The sequence below is a fragment of the Cajanus cajan genome, chromosome 5, assembly GCF_000230855.2.
Source record: "Cajanus cajan strain Asha chromosome 5, NIPB_CcT2T_4, whole genome shotgun sequence".
NCBI classification, from domain to species: domain Eukaryota; kingdom Viridiplantae; phylum Streptophyta; class Magnoliopsida; order Fabales; family Fabaceae; genus Cajanus; species Cajanus cajan.
This window is the reverse complement of record NC_138521.1, coordinates 7,533,855-7,553,993: the sequence shown is the minus strand read 5'-3', so window position 1 is coordinate 7,553,993 and position 20,139 is coordinate 7,533,855. Positions and strand designations below refer to the sequence as shown.

General features: G+C 32.8%; 1 protein-coding gene across 1 annotated transcript; it reads right to left on the bottom strand.

Annotated features, from left to right (window-relative positions):
- Positions 1-651: 651 nt before the first annotated feature.
- On the bottom strand, positions 652-4,386 carry MEE49 (Ribosomal RNA processing Brix domain protein). The gene is made up of 11 exons (XM_029269265.2): positions 4,029-4,386; positions 3,859-3,939; positions 3,454-3,549; positions 3,167-3,250; positions 2,998-3,067; positions 2,770-2,852; positions 2,315-2,394; positions 1,918-2,016; positions 1,710-1,818; positions 1,023-1,112; positions 652-929 (listed from the first exon to the last, which is right to left on the bottom strand). The coding sequence occupies exons 1-11, from the start codon at positions 4,266-4,268 to the stop codon at positions 891-893; spliced, it is 1,071 nt and encodes a 356-aa protein (XP_029125098.2). The 5' UTR covers positions 4,269-4,386; the 3' UTR covers positions 652-890.
- Positions 4,387-20,139: the final 15,753 nt, after the last annotated feature.

The window sequence follows — 20,139 nt, the reverse complement described above, 5'->3', positions numbered from 1 at the left end:
CTTAATAAATAAAGAGTTAATCAACTATACATTGCTAGTATAAATTTTTTTTACACTAACAACCAATCATATCTTTTAATATCATATCAATTGCTTATTTAATAAAATAATAATAAAATAAATAACTTTAAAAAATATTATTAATTACTAGTATAAAGTTTTACACACTGACGGTGTATCAATAGTAACTCATAAATAAATCACACATAAAATTTTATGATCATAAATATAATTTAATTAGTAAAAAAGTGTCACAAGTATATTAGGAATTATGTTACTAAATGCTAACCCTCACATTGACACAATTATGAATTAAAAATAAATAAAAGATACGGTAATGATTATCGGAAGCCATAAGTGAGTGGTGACCATTTATAATTCCGTTCCCGTGAATCCATCCAACCAGAAATTTTCTTTGGGCGGCAGTCAAACAGGCCTGTACGTGACACGTGGAAATAAGTTACAGGCGATCCTAATTATACAACTACATCCAAGTTAAGGATCGCCAATGGCCACGTGAACTCATATCTATGACTTAGTAGCCTCAGCACATCCACTTCATCACATGCTAATAGAGATAAAATGATGCTATGACTTGTTAGCCTCAGCACATTCACTCGTCACATGAAAGACCGTTATAGAAGCATACCATCTCAAATTTAAATATTGTATTGCTTTCAAGAAACCTGCATATTTTTTCTCTATCCTCAACCACCAATAGATGTAAGGTCAAAATTGCTCACTGGCTTACAGAGATGATAGGACTTTGACCCAAATAAAATAAAATAAATGATACACCAGAATTGAGTAATAAACAGGTTGAAATATTACAACAACCTCAAGATAACTAAAGCCGCAAAAATGATATCCAACATGCAACGTTCCCAAAGTCATAGGAAAAACCTCCTTCGGCTTGTGTCCATTTCCGGCTAAGAAAATAAAATAATAGGCAAAGTTAGGTAAATAGGTAAGCAAAGTCAGACCACGAAATTAAAGAGTGAGTTGGTTCGCATATAAATTACCTTGTGAACCCATTCATATTCCCCACCCTTAGTATCAAATGTCCCATGCTGCAGGCTAATCAACTTTAGCGTGAAACGAGGGCCACATTCCTGCATTTAAGTGAGGTTGTAACAAAAGCAAGTTTGGAGATCGTTAACAAGACAAACTGAAAAAATAAAGCTGGTGCTAAACTTGAACAAATCAAGCTTGAAGAATACTTAAATCCTTGACAATATCAGAAACAATAGACATCATGAATGTAAATGCAAATAGAGAATAGACACGTCACCCATCTCGAATGTAAGCATCCATATTTTCTCATGTAGACAACTTTTAGTCTGTTATAATCACTCATGATTAACTTTTTAGAGTCTACATGTGAATACAGATTAAAGAACTGACATGAAATAACAAAGCATCACTCGATCTTCAAATATTCTCTTCCATAATACCTACTGATCAAAATATGCTAAATCACCGAAGTCAACAATCTGAACCACCAGTTCTATTATCTAATACTTACACATCACTTCTCGTACTATACCAATATTTTCACTTATTTTGACACACAAGACAAGCATAACAGAGCAGTGAAAAGCATAAATAACAACTATATGTGATACAGAGATTTACATTCAGTAGCCAACAGCCATCGAGTTTTTAAATGCTGGTAAATGAAAAGCAAATAAAAAAAACCCAACACCAACCTGAAGACGGGCAATTGTTTTCTGTTCAGGAACATTCTCACTCTTGCCATCTTTGTCCTTTTTACTTTTTGACTCGGCCTTTTTAACTTCTTTGGTTTCAAAAATGTACCTTAAATGTATGTGGTTGAACATAACAAAATGTCAGGAAATGAAATCATTAATATTTTGAAACAAATGACAATATTGTATGCTTTATGAATATATATACCGATGATGCCGGAAGAATATGAAGTCTCTCTGGTTGTGGAAGGTGACTACTCGTCGGCCTTTATGTTCTGGATCTTGTGGAAAAAGTGACTGTATCAACCTATTAAAAAAACTCAACAAATAGCGAGAGTTCAGTTCAATGCTTATACTAATCATTATTATAAAGAAACAGGAAACAGATGAGATATTTGTTGATGAAAAATGATATTATTAAAATAGAAAAGACTTGGATTCATTTTACATTTTTATTTCATGATACTTGAATAAAAATAACTATAAACTACAAAAAGTATTTCAATCAGACCTTGCACTTAAATACAACAAAAGTATTATAAGAAAAAGGCATTACAAGTAAAATATAAATGTTAAAAAAACATAGAATCAGAGAAAATGGTCACCTTCCAACTCGATGCCCTAGACGTGTTGTGAAGTTATTCAATACAAGCTCAGGTTTGTGACTCGTTGGAGTTCCATGATTCTGCAAGGGGCAAAAAATGCATGCAATAAAAATTAAATCTTTTTTTTTGTTACATGCTTAATCTCAAGACAGTCACATAAATAAAATCAACTACCAATAGATTTCATGTGATATTGGTAACACATGTTGCAAGACCTTTAAGAACGTATTCTTTATAGTGAAGCAAAAAATGAAAGGGACAAAAAATTAAGTTTCAACGTAAACTTAACAATTAGTTTGTCACAACATATTTCCTTTCCTCTTCTTTCTAAGATTTCAAAAAAATTATATTTGTTTATTTACTCCAAAATTTAAATTAAGCAGATTAACGCATACCAACATCAATCAGAAGACTGGATACTATGTATTATACTATTATATTTATTAACATGAAACCTTGATATCCTTGCGCAAAACAAGCTTGGAGAGCTTAAAATGAGCAGTAGGCCCATTAGGTATGCCAATGACTAAAAGAGCATCTGCAATACATAGGAGCAAAGAATTAAATACTTGTAGGAACATTTTGCCTTGAAATCTAAAGGAAAAGGGCATGAACTATCAAAAACAATCTTTAAATATATAAAATCTGTATAGATTGTGTCTTCCTGAGAAAGCTCCACTTACCTGGTTCCCTACGATTGGTGTGAACAACTATAACAGAAGTGAAGTCCTTATTCTTAGCATATTCTACAATCTGCAATCCAAAGTGGAATTAGAAAAAAATGCCCAAACTAGTTCTAATGTTCTATGTTTTACCCTCACAAGGGGGGAGAGACAGTGAGATACACAGCACCTTTTTCAGATCATATGTTCCTCTCTTGTAGTAGTGTGCATTTGGTATAACCGAAAGCAACTCTGATATAAAAGCAGGTCCCCTCTGCAGTTCAAGCCATATTTTAACCAAAAGTTGGAAAACATGTTATACAATATAGAAGACAAAATTTCCTTGACAATGTTCTGCTCCTATAAGTGTGAACCTAAAATATAAAAAATAAACTAAGGAGGAAAAAATTATTGCTTCAAAAAGTACTTATGCCAGACTAGACAGGGATTACAAACAATCGCATATTGAAAACATACTGTAGAGTTGAAGCGGCAAGTGGTGATTAGTATCTTGGGAGTTTGTTGCTGATTTAAAATTGAACTGAATTCATCAGCATCGTTTCCGGCAAATAACTGCAAACAAGTATAATTCACTAGTCAACATAAGTAATTTAAAAAAAAAAATGTTTGAATAACAGCAACGCTACTGCAAATTCAAAATAGCAAAAACCAAAGCCCCTAATCAAAAACAAGTTTCCTACACAAATCCAACTCCTGTTACCAGCCAACTAACAAAACCAGATTAATCAGTTCGAATTAAAATTGGAGCAATCAATTAGCATCATCCAGGCAGAATTAGCACCAATTATTCTAATATAATATAATATGACATTAAAATTAAGGATAACATCACAATTTTCGCAATGAGAAAGCAACACAAACCTCTTCGTCATCAGGCCTGCAAACAGTCTCGTCGAATTCCCTGGTGTTCTCGATTGTGCGAGGAACCTTCTTCTCCGGAGGCTGCGGAGAAGCAAATAAAATAAAATGACGGAAACAAATTAAAGACGAAAGAAGAAAAGAGAAGGGATGGGATTGGGAGAATGGAGAACCTCCTCGCCGAGGTCGAGAGCTCGCTTGGCAGCGGCGTCCCTGGCCTTGGCCTTGGCGCGCTTGTCGAGCTTCTTCTGGCGCTTGAGCTTGGCGTGCACCTCCGATCTCTTGTCCTTGTTCTTTATCATGGAAGGGAGCAATTGCTCCTTCTTCTCCGCCGACGTTCTTGTTTTCTTCTTTGAACCTTCTTCGGCTTCTTCCACGTCATCGCCATCGCTCTTCTTCCTCTTTCCCCCCATCGAGTTAGGGTTTTCGAAGCACAAAGAAAAAGGGCGGTTTTAGTGAGTGATTAGGGTTTCTGAGAAACGCCAATTGCTTTGCTTCGCTTCTCAGCGCCTATTTCAGTATTTCCTATTGCCCTATATTAATCACTGTATTACTTGTGTGAGAGAAATGAAAAAACTAAGATTTATAAAAATAATAAAATAAAATAAACTAGTAATTTATTTGTGAATTTATAATAAATTTTATATACAGAGACGTGTTATGTTTAAATATATATAAATTATATTTAAATGTGTATAAATAGATATTTTTTATATATAAATTATATTTTAAATTTAAGTTAAATAATTTATATTATGACATTTGATTATTATTAATTACTCATAATTTATTTTAAATATCAAATTTTAATTTACAAAAAATCTAACAAATAAAATTTAAATTAGATTAAAAAAATTAAAAAATATTTATCAAATAATAGTTTTTAAGAATACTTTAAGTAAAATAATTGTTTAGGATTAATATTATAGGAGTTGATTAAGATTTTTTTAAGCGAGTTTTATCATTATAGAAAATAAAAAAAGTTTATTTCTACTATTTAATCATTCAACGGCTAAATTAATTCATGTTTTAAATATTTTAAACTTAAAAAATTAAATAATAATACTCATAAATAATATGAATAAAAAAATGATTTTTTTTTTCAAATAAAAACAAAAGTACCCCTAAAAAATCAAGAGTTTGGTAAAAACAATGCAACACAACACTGATGTTGCACCTTTTAAAGCTCAAAATGCCTCAGGTTTCACTCAAACCTTTTTTTTTATAGTTGCAAGAACATAATGGTCTTCCACTCTTTTCAAACTACTGGAGGGTGGGACTTTTGAATTACTACAAGCCATGCTTTAGATGCAGCATCATGGTTCTCAACACTCTAAAAGAGGGGTATCATTACTCACCATATCAAGCAACTACTCTTAGATCAATAAGATGGTTTACTTTTAAAATATGTTCCTAGGAAAGTTAATAATGCAGCACATGTGCTTGCTAAGACTGCAACTGGGAATTTATGAGTCCAGTTTTTCCATTATATTCCTCATTGTATTACTCATTATTAAAATGGAAAAATAAATCTCCATTGTATATTTTTTTTATGACTAATTATTGTTAGAAAAATGAAGTTAAATATATTAAAAACTATTATCAGAAATACACTGTTTAATTAAGTTATTTATTTAAAAATAATCTAATCTCATCTTAGTAAAAAATATTTCTTATTATTTTAATTTATTAGTTATATCAACACTAACTAATTATAATTTATTTGATTATCAAGAAGTATTCCTCATCGAATACAGGAATAATCTTTTTTAAAGGTTTAATGTTAAAAAATATTAAAAATCTAAAAATAACAAATTAATTTTGCAAAATTAAAACAAAATAAAATCATATTTATAAAAGAATTCAAACATATTTAAGTTTTTATATAAAATAGACAATAAATGGATAAAAAAGTATATACTTAAAAAGATAATAATTAGTTTAAATTGGCCAAAAAAAAAATTTGAATTTGAATCAAACCAATCCAATTAGAGCATGTATTATCCACTTCATCCCCCAACTTAGCTCGGCCCCTATATGTGACCATTTAGTTTTGTCCTAATTATTTGGTATTATTTTATTTTTTTATTACAAAATTGTCATTTTTTTTAATTTATCTTTTATTTCAAATATTTGTATGAGAAATATAAAAAATAAGTTAGGTTATATATAGTTTGGGGTGGAAATAAGTCAGGACAGACTAGATTTTGAATATATAAACTAAGATTGTTCTGCAAAATTAAAGCATAAACCTTATCTATTATCTATTATAAACTTTTTTTATAGGTCTGACCTAGTTTGACCTTTTTAAAGTCTGACATCCTAACTTGGCCTATTAACCCATTTAAAAGTCTACTTTACATTAATAATGTTAAATAGACTAATAAACTTAATTTTTTTAAAAATCAACAAAATTATTTTTAAATACGTCACTACATATTATTTTTTAGTTTGTGTGATAAAATATAATTTACTCAATGTTATTAAAATTTAAATTTTGAAATATATACAATGTCACAAAAAAGTGAATCATTTTCTATTAAAAGAATAATTTTTGTGGAATCATGTATGTTGATTTACACTTATGCATAGACTGTAACCCTAATCTATAATGAAAAAGGATAATTGTATTAAAGAAATATTTTAAATATTTTCTATATCTAATTTGGTATATTGTAATTAATAAGTGGCTTATATTTTAACAAACTAAAATAGTTATGATAACAATTTACAAACTAAAAAAATACTTATTGTACATGAGGTGATCTTAGGAATATTGAGTACATTACAATTCATAAAAAGAATAAATGATATCATTTTCTATTAAAGGGACAACTCATGTACATCCATGTACATTGTCGTACATTCACACATAGGCTATGGAAAAAGGTAATCTTATTCAAAAGAAAGTTTCTAATTTTTTCAATTAACTTGTTTGACATATTTTCAATAACCAACTTTTTTTTGTTCCAAAAGTCATGGGAGAAATGGGTTAGTTTTGGAGATCAAAATACATCCTTTTTCCAAACACAAACTCTCATATAGGTTGGAAAAGAAATAAAATGAATGGTTTATTTTTGGATGATGGTTCTTGGTGTACTGACCCAAATATACTATGCACATAGACAATGAGGTACTATCAGAATCTCTTTATATTTGATACTCCAATTAGTAGCAATTCCCTACAAGTTGATTATATGCCTTGTTTGAGTTTTGATACCAAAGACATACTTTAGCACCAATTTCCTTAGAGGAAGTTCAAAGTGAAGTTATAGGGATGAAATCCTTTAAGGCTCCAGGCCTTGATGGGTTTCAACCTTTCTTTTTTAAATAATACTGGCATTTTTTGGGGAATGATATATGGCTTATGGTCAAAGAGGCTTTTAATATTGGTGCAGTTGATCCCAAACTTTTGGAGACACTTATTATTCTCATCCCCAAGGTGGGCCATCCTACCACTTTGAAGGAATTTCGTCCCATTAACGTTTGTAATATGACTTACAAGGTGATTACAAAAGTGCTGGTGAATCGGATCCAACCATTTTGGCATACCCTTATTGGTCCCTTTCAAGGTAGTTTTATCTCGGGAAAGGGACTAAGGATAATGTTATCCTTGCCCAAGAGGCCTTACATCATATTCATAAGGTTAAGAACAAAGAATGATTGGTTGCAATTAAAATGGACCTTGAGAAAACCTATGATAGGGTCAACTAGGACTTCCTACAAAGAACTTTGTTGGAGTTTGGATTTTTAGGACACATTGTTAATCTTATTATGTGGGGAGTTTGTGGGTCTAGTCTTTCTATCCTTTGGAATGGTTCCAAACTAGATCCTTTTCTACATTCTTGACAACTACGACAAGGAGATCCACTCTCACCTTATCTCTTTGTGCTTTGTATGGAAAAATTAGTCCTCATGATTAATCAAATAATTATAAGTAATAAATGGAAACCCATATCTACCTCTAGGGGTTGTCCAACCCTGTCACATCTCTTATTTGTTGATGATTTGTTATTATTCTATAAAGCTATATGAGCTTAAATGCAGGTGGACTCTCCACTTTGGATTTGTTTTGTGCAGACTCAAGACTTTAAGTTAATTTATCCAAGTCTCGCTTCACTTGTTCTAAAGGAGTTTCGAGCTTTGCTAAGATGACTTAGCTGGTATCCTTGGCATAAGATACGCCACAAATATTGGCAACTATCTTGGTTATCACTTACTGATTGGACATGTGATGAAAGCAAACCTTCAACATATAATTGATAAAGTTTAGGGACATTTTTCCTCATGGAAGAATAATCCCTTAAATGGAACAAGCCGTCTTTGTCTTGCTAAATCTATCATTGCCTCTATACCCATATATACTATGCAATCTATGTGAATACCACAAGTATTTGTCAAGTTGTGGACTAGTTGCGTAGATCCGTGCTTTGGTCTAAAAATGCATCTTCTCGGTCTTGGAATTTGGTTAGTTAGAGTGATGTTACTAAACCAAAAATTGTTGGGGGTTTAAGCATGCGAGATACTCGGTTGGCTAACATCTCTTTGCTCGGAAAGTTAATATGGGACTTTCTTTACCACTTGGATAAACCTTGGGTTCAAGTTCTTTCTCACAAATATATTCATAGTGACTTCATCCTTCAACCTACTATTCCTCAGGGCAATTCTTATGTTAGGAAGAGTATTGCCAAAGCTGTGACTGCCCTCCAAAAAAGGTTTGGACCACGTCTTGGTGGAGGTCTCTTTAGTCTTTAGTTTTCTAACAAGTTAGGAACGTGCCCATTATGCCAAGAGGTTCTTTTTGTCCACATCCATGATTCTCACCTTACTGTAGCAAATTTATGGAATAATGGGAATTGGAATTTGCAAGGGTTATACACACCCCTTTCTTCGAGTGTAGTAAATTTTATTCTTGAAGTACCTATTCCTTCTACTCCCACTGATGTTGATGTTCTTGCTTGGTTGAGTAATAATCATGGGACTTACACAACATATTCAGTATATGCCTAGTATCTTAACCACCCTCCCTTTTCCAATCATGTTTGGAAGAGAATTTGGAGAATTACCACTCTTGAGAAGATTCATTTCTTCTTCTGGCAAATATTTCGTGTTGTCTTGCCTATTAATAACAAACGTTATGCTAGCCATCTTTCCACTAGTGCAATGTATACTAGATGTTTTGTAATGGAGGAAACTATTCTACATGCTTTAAGGGACTGTCCAAATTTCAAAGAGGTTTGGCTTTGCATGGGGGTTACTTCATCTAACAAAATGACATGCCAAAATATCCAGCTCTAGATAGTTGGAGTTATTACTTATGAACCTTACTCTCACATTCTGTCCATTCTATGGTGCCTTTGGAAGTGAAGGTATAATGTTGTATTCTTAACAAAGAAATGGAATTTTAATTATGAGGGTAGCTTGATACGATGTACAATTACTAAACTTGAATTGTATTGCAATAGGCTGCCTAAAGTAACAATAGCAACATGGACTCCACCTAATCATCCTTTCATAAAGTTGAATATGGATGGATCTTGGATAGTTTCGAATGTCATGGGAGGAGGAGGCATAATCCGTGGAACCCAAGGTGAATGGATATTTGGATTTTCTTAAAGTATACGGCCTTGGAGATCTTCTTCGAGCTAAGATGTTGGCACTCAAGGATGGTCTTCAACTTGCATGGCTACTAGGATATAAATATGTCCATTGTGAAGTTGATTGTCTGGATTTGTTGGAGACTATTAATAATATTAGTAACCTTGATATGGAGCTGCACATGCATAAAGATATTGTTGTCAGATTAAAACATCTTTTGCAACGCACATGGGAGGTTACTTTTGATCTCATCAATCGTAATGCTAATGGTTTGACATATATATTAGCCGCAAAAGGAGCAAGATTCTAAAGTTCTTTTGAGGAATTTGTAGTTCCTCCTCCCTTTTCTTTAGAAACTTTTTTATATGATCTAGTTGGGGTTGACTGATTTATTTTTAATGTTTGTTAATTTCTTTTATCTACCAAAAATAAAATAGTTATGATAATACCCGTTAAGATTATTGGATTAACTATAACAAAATTTTGTAATTTAAAAAGATGACATAATTATTCAATACAATTAATTTAATACTAATACAAAAAATAATAATTTAAAAGTAATTCAATATAACCAAGACTAACAGTTTAATACTACCAAAAACAATAATTTAAAAGCTAACACAATTATAATATGACAACCAAAAAATGTGTATCAAGTAACACTAAAGTTGTCAAATCTTCAAGGTGATATTTTCATGTCCTTCATCCACCTTCAAAATAAAAATAAAAAAAAACATTAAAAATAACTATTTTATTAAATATAAGTAAAATCCATGTAAAAATAACAAACTTTTACCTTTGACTTTCTCTTTAAATTATATTTGTGTCAAAGCCAATCTCCACCATAAATGAGTGTTTTCAATAAATTTTTCATTTAATTTTAAGCGAAATTCATCAATTATTCTACCTCCAATACTAATTGTTGATTCTAATGCTACAACTGAGATTGGAATAACAAGTATATCAACAACCATCTTTGACAAAACCCTATATTTCATGTTGTTGTTCCACCACGAATTCAAGGTGCTGAACAAGTTATTATTACTCCTTGGAATATAAACTCATTCATCAAGATAAGTTTGTAACTTTGATTTCATTGGAGGAATAACTTTCTTTTCACACACCATGCTCATAATATGGTCAAATCCAGTTATGATTGAAGAATTAACTTCAATAGAAGATGCATAATTATTCCCACCATGACCTATTTTTGTAGAAGATGATTCTCTCAAACTCAAAGTCATATACTTATCATATAATTGCTCCAATGACTTTTGAGCCTTCACTACATTCTCTTTAGCAACATCCCCAAGTTTATATATCAAGGGGAAACATATATTAACAATATGAAATTTGACCCTAGGATCTAAAACACTTGAAATAGCCATAAGTAAATTACATTGCCCCAATACTTGTCAAACTTCATTTTTATTGGAGTTGTCATCTCTCTCATAAAAAGATCTCCATCTTTAGTTGCACTATCAATTACCATTTTCACTCTTCTCACTTTTGTAAGATATAAATTTGTAGTAGGATACTCATTTCATGAAATTATATGCGTAGCTAGATTAAACACTTCCAAAAGCTTACAAACTTTTTCAACTTTGTTTTAATCTTCAAGTGAAGGTGCATAATCATAATATGGCTCCCTTTCCTTGTAAGTTGCAAAAGCAATCTTAAACTTCAAAGTAATTGACAACATTTGATATGTGGAATTTCATTTTGTTGGGCAATTGATAATTAGTTTTTTTAATCTTTTAGAAGCTTTTGTTCAACAACATCACAAAAAGCCTTCAACTTAGAATTATTGTGATTGATATACTTAACATTTTCATGTACATTGAAGGTAATAGTTTTAAATTTACCCAATCTAGCTTGCACTAGTAGATTCAATATGAGCACAACATCTAAAGTGAAACAATGAACCATCCACTATGATGCACGGATACGATACAAGTATCGGATACGATACGTATTCGATACGACAATACGTCAAGTTTTGAAAATATAAGATATGATATGTATTAAAAAAATTAAATTAATATATATAAAATAGTAATTACAAATAAATATCATTCAAAATTCAAAATTAAGAATACATTTCTAGCTTTTTAATTTTTAAACATTACTAAAAAAATTATAAATCATTTTTTATTGTCAAGAAATAGGAATAGTAGCAATTTCATCCCCTCCTTGACCATCATCTGTAAATAAGACAGCTTCCATTTTTGGTTCATCAAGAGATAATGATGCCACTTCAAGATTTTCAACACTGTCAAAGCTACCCCATGCATCTCCACTAATGTCCCACATTCTAGTACTCCCTTACATGTATTCTTCACTTTTCCTAGACAAGAGTCGCAAATTAGTATGTATATAAACCAAGTCTTCTACTCTTTTAGGATTCAACTTATTTCTTTTCAAGGAGTGAATGAAGGAATAAGTACTCCAATTCATTTTGCAATAAGATGAAGAATTAGATTGTACAAGAAACTTTAAAGAAAGCTTTTGAAGGAGAGGGGCAGAAGAACCATGCATTACCTACTAGGATTTAGCATCTAATGTCCATCTATCTTCAATTGAGTCAAAAGAAGCAAAATTATGAGCTTTTGATGAAAAATTAGCATATTCAAAAGAAACCTTTCTTCTTTCTTTAGTTGTTGTGAAAAGCTTTTTTAAACATTTATTTTTTCATAGAAATTTCTTCATCCTCGAGTGGGAAAATTCTATTTGGAGCCTCTTTAAACCATTCATCACTGTAGTACCTGTGAATAAATAAAAAAGTTAATAGATAAAAATATTTAGTAACTATCAAATTATTTATAAATAAATAATAAAAGAAAATAAATATTTAATAGGCTAATTTTACCTAGGATTCAAAGAGTGAGCCATGCAATGGAGAGGGGTGCAACTCTTAGTCCACTTATCAATTAGTATAGAATAAACAACTTCATAAAATGTTGATGTATCATTTAACTATTTTCCTTCATATCTATATATAGACGTCTTTTTTTTTTCTATCATACTATCCCACATCTCATAGACCAAATGATGTGTGGGACTATCTGTGTCACAAGCCCTAAGCATACTATGAATAGGTTCGGTGAAATTAAGAATATATGTAATTTTGTCCCACCACACATCATTCAAAATAAATTCTTTTGCAGCTTGAGCCTTACCCACATCATCTTCTCTATAAGAGTTCCATTCTTCACTAATAACCATCGATTGCAAAGCACCTTTCAAAAGTTTAAATCTCTTTAACATCACTAGAATAGATGCAAAGCCTGTTTCAGCTATAACAAGCAATTTTAGAGGTGAAAAGTGATTAAAAATTGTCAATCTCATTGAGTGATTCATGATAAAGTTCCTAACAAAAGAAACATCATCAACAACTTGAGTAATCCAATTACATTCAGCATAAGCTTTCTCATTCCTTTTAGTGTTTTTGGAAGCACATATGTTCTTCAACGCAAGGTTCAATCTGTGAACAACACAAGGAGTCCAAAAATATTTAGGAAAAGAAATTTCAACAATCATTCCAACACATTTGCATACAGAAGCATCATCTATTATAATTTGAACAACATTTTGTTCTCCTACTTCTTTTATAACTTCTATCATCTTATCAACCATATAATGTTTGTTTTTAATCTCATCAAAAGGATTAATAGCTTTTAAAAATATTGGACCCCCTTCACTTGTAGCCATAAAATTAATTAAAGGCCTTCTTTGGACATCTGTCCATCCATCAGATATTATGCTAACACCTTTTGCATTCCAAGTCGATTTAATAAGTTTAAGCAACCTCTCAACTTGTGCCTTCTCTTGTTGTAAGAGAGTTGTCCTCAAGGCATTGTATCCAGGAGGGAGAAAATCATTAAGCATGTGATTTGCAGCAAATGAATAAGAATTCACATAATAGAAATTCCTGGCAAAGTTGAAGGGCAATCTAGAAGAATAAAACATTCTAGCAATGAAAGCTTTGAGATTATCTCTGTACTATCCGTACCTCTATGCCGAGCTCGAGCTCGGCATCATAGCGCGGAGTGACCTCGGACACGCGCTAGGCGACATCGACTTGCTATCCAATTAGGTCATAAACTGATCTCAGGCCCAAGGCCCAACAAAACCCTAATACACACAAAGGTACGTGCATTACTTATATGAGACTCACACACCCACAAACACTAACTTTAGCATTGGAGTCTCTTTTGTAGGTACCACCCCATCTTGGAGCAACAAGCGTACCAGCGAAGGAAGCTCACCGATCTTACCCAACAGATCGTCCCCTACGACCGATCTCCGGTAAGAACATTTGGTGCTCACCGTGGGGCCGATCAAGACAGCTCTTATCGGCCACGCTTATGGTATTCACCCGAAGCCATAGTAGACGCGCAACAGACGACGTAGATCGCACGACAAGCATGGACAACGAAGCAACATTGGGAAGGCTGATCGAACAAGTCGAGCAGATGAGGCAACAACACACTGCCGATCTGCAAAACATCCGTGCCAAGCACGAAACTGACCTAGCGGCACTGCGTACCCCGAATGAGGCTGACCTAGCGGCGCTGCGCGCCGAGAACGAGCGTATCCGCGCCCAACTTCTTCGGTGCCTTTCTGATCAGCCCCCTCAACCGAGTAGTCAACACGAAGAGGAGGGGCACTCGGTCTCTCAACCCCCAACCGCGCCTAGGGCACCGACTCCCCGACCTGCCACACATCGGTCTCACGTGCCAACGAATAGGTCGGCCCATGAAGTCAGCAACGCTCCGGCTCAAGCTCCTAGAAATCAGACGAGCATTCGCCGCCATCCCTTTGTGGACGGCATCATGGAGACACCTCTGCCTTTTGGCTGGAAGCCCCTCCAAATCGACCGCTATGATGGCACGACGGATCCAGATGAACACATTGACTTATACGTCACACAGGTAACCTTATACACTAATGAAGATGTTATTCTGTGTAGGGTTTTTCCAACCTCGCTCAAGGGATCGACACTCGCTTAGTATACCCAATTGCCAATGGGATCAGTCGATAGCTTCGACACTCTGGTGAGGCGATTCACGGCGCAATACGCAACAAGTCGACCTCATCACATCACATCCGCCGCCTTGGCCAACCTCAGACAGGGCGACGACGAACCATTAAGGACATTCATGGAGCGCTTCGCTGGCGTCTTCGTCAAAATTAGCAACTTAAACCCTAAGGTCGCACTACACTCCATGCTCATGGCGTTGAAGCCAAGACCTTTCATCAACAGCCTTTGCCGACGACCTCCTCCCGACATAGACGAGCTCCGAGCTCGCGCTGCTGGGTACATCTAGATGGAGGAGCATGCTGAGTTCCGCAAGGCAATTCGCGATAAACCACAAGGAAAGCAAGACCAAGGTCAGGCCACAAACATTTAAAGTTGGCGACCTTGTTTGGCGATTACGGGGAGAAGCAAGAACAGACCCCTCCAAAGGAAAATTTGGAACTTGGAATTCCACCCACCTCAAATTTTATTTCTCTTAACTTGTAAATTCAGGTGATGTACTCTTTTTCCTCCTCAGCCTTTTTTCCCACTAAAGAAAATGGTTTTTGGCCAAGGAAGGTTTTAACGAGGCACACCTCAGAAATAAATCAACAAAGCAACTCCATTCCCATACATTTTTGGTATTGGCACATTAACCATGACGACTTGCCAAGGTCGAGTTCGAACCTTGATGTTAAAGTCGAGTTCGAACCTTCAAATACAAATTACGTTGCCAAGGTCGAATCCGAACCTTGATGCTAAGGTCGAGTTCGAACCTTGAGATCACATTTTCTTAACCAAGGTCGAGTTCAAACCTTGATATGCCAAGGTCGAGTCTGAACCTTGAGATCACATTTTCTTAACCAAGGTCGAGTTCGAACCTTGATATGCCAAGGTCGAGTCCGAACCTTGAGATCACACTTTCTTAACCAAGGTCGAGTTCGAGCCTTGATATGCCAAGGTCGAGTCCGAACCTTGAGGTCACATCTACTTAACAAGGTCAAATTTGAACCTTCAAACAACAAATTTGGGAACTCCTCAGAAGCCCCTTTGCTCTTACATCACTCGGTGCTTGGGGGCAAGTGTACTGGCCAGCCGAGTTGGTGACTTGTCCCTCACCGATCTGCTGACTCGGTCAAAGGTTTACCAACCTAACCAAGCAGTAAGCTCATTATTGCCGAGCTCCTCAGCCCGACCATGAAACATAGACATCGGAACACCACATCGGCCCAAAGAGGTGACGGTTATGACACATGGCATCATGACAAATAGGCGTACGCGAAAAGTCACGACCCCTTGTCGAGCTTGGTCTTAACTCCTCAACCTACAGTCTTCAGAGCTCGGGGGGCTAGTGTACTATCCATACCGCTATGCCGAGCTCGAACTCGGCATCATAGCGCGGGGTGACCTCAGACACGCGCTAGGCGACATCGGCTCGCTATCCAATTAGGTCATAAACTGATCTCGGGCCCAAGGCCCAACAAAACTCTAATACACACAAAGGTACGTGCATTACTTATATGAGACTCATACACCCACAAACACGAACTTTAGCATTGGAGTCTCTTTTGCAGGTACCACCCCCATCTTGGAGCAGCAAGCATACCAGCGAAGGAGGCTCACCGATCTTACCTAACAGATCGTCCCCTACGACCGATCTCCAGTAAGAACAATCTCTATTTTCTAAATTAAATGCTTTCTCTAAAGGACCAACTTTTCTCTTTTTCAATAAAGAACTCTAGTGCATTTTCTCTATAGGCAATGGGACATGCTTGGGTTTCACTTTATTTTTAGCCAATTCAATAATTGATTTCAATTCAACCAAATATTGATCATTTACACTTGCACATAGAAATTCCAGTTCCATAAATCCTCAACAAATGAGCTTTAACTCTCGAATAAGAACTTTTATAAACCTTTTGACAAAAATTACAAGACCAACTCTTATTTCTTCCTCTTTTTGAACTTTTATCTAATGTGCTAACATAACACCAAATAAGAGCATGATCATCTTGTACAACATTGGCAGAAACGAACTTACTTAAAATTTTAGAATTGATATTAGAATAAGAACTAGAAACATTTGGTGTTGACATTATAAATAAATACTTTGTATGTTTCTGCAAAAAAAAAACAAGTATATATATGTTAAATTGTTAATTGTTAAATAAATTATACAACTGAAAAATTTTAATTACTTTGAATCATAAAAATATAAATTATAAAATATTAGGTAATTTCACAAAAGGCATTATCACTTGAAAATATCAAAATAATAAATTAAATATTATAAAATATTTTTTATTTATAATTTTATATTAATATAAAGAAATTATATAATATTGAGTATTTAAGTATTTAACTTATTTTAATATTATAATTTCATCTAAATTAATATATATTAAAAAAATTAAAATTAAGAAAGATAATTAAAAAATTTTAAAAAAACATTTATGTGAGATTGAAATTTTGTTAGTTTAAAAACTAGAAATTTAAATTTTGTTACAATTTTTTTTATACATTTTGGAAATGCTAAAAGAGAATTAAAAAAAATTCTAATTATTATTAATTTACAGTTTTACACAAAATTAATTTTTTTATAAATAAATCATCAAATTAAATGTAAAAAAAACGCATGTAGCCATGTGTACATGTACAAAAGGCCAAAAATAGCATAGTGCACACTACACACCTGTTAATCAAAAAGGAAACAAATGAAACACATGCTCAATGAGTGCTAACTACACACAACAACCAAAAAGCAAAAAACTAAAAACTTTCCCCAAAGTCGAGACTCAAGAGAAATGGGTGTGCATGTTCTTTCAACAAAAACAAGAAAAATGGGTGCCTGACTGCTTGGGTTGGGTGGGTAACTGGGTAATGGGTATCAGAAACCTTACAGGAAGAATAATGAAAAATCAGAGATGAAATTCTTTACCTGGGTCACTGGTGTTTGGTTGTTTGCTGAATCCGATCTAGTGCCCAAACGCTGCAATGCATCCTAAACTCGCTTTGGAATGCAAACGAAAATTTTGGAATTGCATCCGAGGATCTTCGTCTCAAATTTATGTGTTTTTCTTGCTTATTTATGCTTGAGTTTTGAATAATGGATACATATCACAACAAATCTGTAAAATATTTTTCCTTTTTTTAACAAGATCACTCTAGATACGGTTGAGATATGTATCGCTAACGTATCGAAACGTATCCGTATCGGATATGTAACCGATACGGATACAGGATGAAAACTTACGTATCCATGCTTCTAAGACCATCCAAAATTAATTTAGCACTTAATGATAAGTTCTCCTTTAGAGTTCTCAAGCACGCATCATAATAAGATGCATTATCAATGAATATTGAAAAAAATTAATTTTCAATATCCTAAGCCTTTAAACATTTAAAAATTACATCAACCACATCAATTCCATATCTTGGAGTAGGAACTTTCACAAAACTCAAAACTCTTTTTTGAAGTTTCCATGTTGCATCAATGAATTGACCGATGATAACCATATATTTAGCTACTTGGTAGCTTGATTTCCTCATATTTGTTGTTAAACTAATCTTGCTCACATTTTTCAACAAAGTCTTCAATTGTTTTTTCTTAGCCTCATATATCATTAAACAATCACGCCTTATTGTTTTATGACTAACCTTTTGAAACTCATAATTTTTATATTTGAAGCCCCACATCCAATCCTCACCCTCAACAATGCTAAAAGGATGCTTATGAACCATAATACCAATGACAATTATTTTTCTCATCTTTTCATTATTGTATCTAACATTAGAGCTCATAAATAGAATAACATGATTAGAAGGCTGAAATGGAATGACAAATTGTTTCTTTTCTGCAATTATGTATATCCTTCTTTGCAAACAATTCTCAGTATATCACTTTCAAATGGCTAGTGCTAGCCCCTATCCTATTGGTTGCAAATCTATCTTTGTAGTATTTGCAAGCAACTTTTTTTATGTCTTTATTAACTTCAACTACATCAAAATCATTCCAAACAATTGATTTTTTTTGTTGTCTTTTTCTCTTAATCACAACATCACTTTCTTGATCTTTCTCACTCTATTGTGCATTGTTTTCCACCTGACTTGGATTTGTTGGTATTGGTTCATGTGCATTTAGTCCATTGCCAGTTGAAAGGATAATGCAACCCCTTCGTTGTTCTCAAATAGTGAAGTCATTCCTTGACACTAAAGAAATAATATAATCGTGACTATGAACATGAATTCAAGTCTTTAATATAAAAAAGAAACATTGCATCTTTCTCAATCCAAAATTGTGAAACTAACAAGAAAATCATATCAATGGGAATCATCTAATTAAAGAAAAATATAGAAAACAAAAATAAAAAGATGAACAAAGTTACATGTGAGAGAAAGAATGCAAATTTGCAGACATGTAATTGATTATTTTTGTATGAGTCGATGATGACTATCAAATATAAAGATCGAACATTAAAGATGATATTGATGAAGGATTGGAAGTGAATTGCGAAACTACAAAATGAATGAAGGATTGAAGGTTTGATTTTTTGATTTTTTATAAGTAGGGATACATAAAATGTTTAAGTGGAGTGATAAAAAAATATTGATAATATTGTTTGCTTAATTGTTTTATAAATTTATTTATTTATTTATATAATTATATTGTTAATAATATATTATATTAATTTTTATCGTATTATATAAATAAACAAGTTAACTTATCATACTTAACAAACTTTTTTATAAGTCTAAGTCCAACTTTTTAAATAAATAGACTTTGTAAAAAGTCTAAAACCGACCATTTTTATTAAATAGATCAAGCCAAACTAATTTTAAAAAGGTCAGACTATAAATCTCTATTTAAGTTTTGACATATTCTCATCCCTATATATAATATAGGAACTTATGTTCACTAATCAAATTGTTTAGTATTGAAATCTTAACTTTATTTATGAAATAGATTGGAGGAATACATAACTCTAATATTAAATATAACAATTACTTAAATTAAACAAAATGTATCTTTAAAATAAGATTTTAATTTATTATAGAATTATTTGAAATAACTAACTTAATAGTTTTTTATCTTGATTTTTCCTACATTTTTTTTATAATTAGAAATAAAGGTAGCAGTAATATTATTTTATATGAAAAGAGAAATTAAATTAAAAAAATAGTAGTTTTATAATAAAAATTGAAAATAAAAAATTAAAATACAAACGGGTCTTAAAATTCTCACATATTTCATTTGTATAAATTTAGGGATTTTTTAACCAGTATAAATGTAGTTAAATTAATTTCAACTGTTAATTAATTTGTATTTACCATTATTTACGCAAGATTGTCGAGATTATACGCTACGCCTTTGATTGTTCTTGCTCGATGCCACAGATTAAATTTTTATGTATCAAACTCCGACTCCTGCAGGAAAATTTGTTGATATGCCACACTTTTACAGGTTTCTATTTTTTAATTAAAAATTGAATTTTTTTTTACAGAAAAAGAAAATGAGAGGAAGCATTCGCAATGTTGTTAAAATTCATTTTTGTTTTTGACCAAAATTAATTAGTTGATTTTTTATTTTAAAATTAATTAAAAATTTGAATTTAGATTTTTAAATTGATTTTAATACATACATGCATATATACATATATATATATATA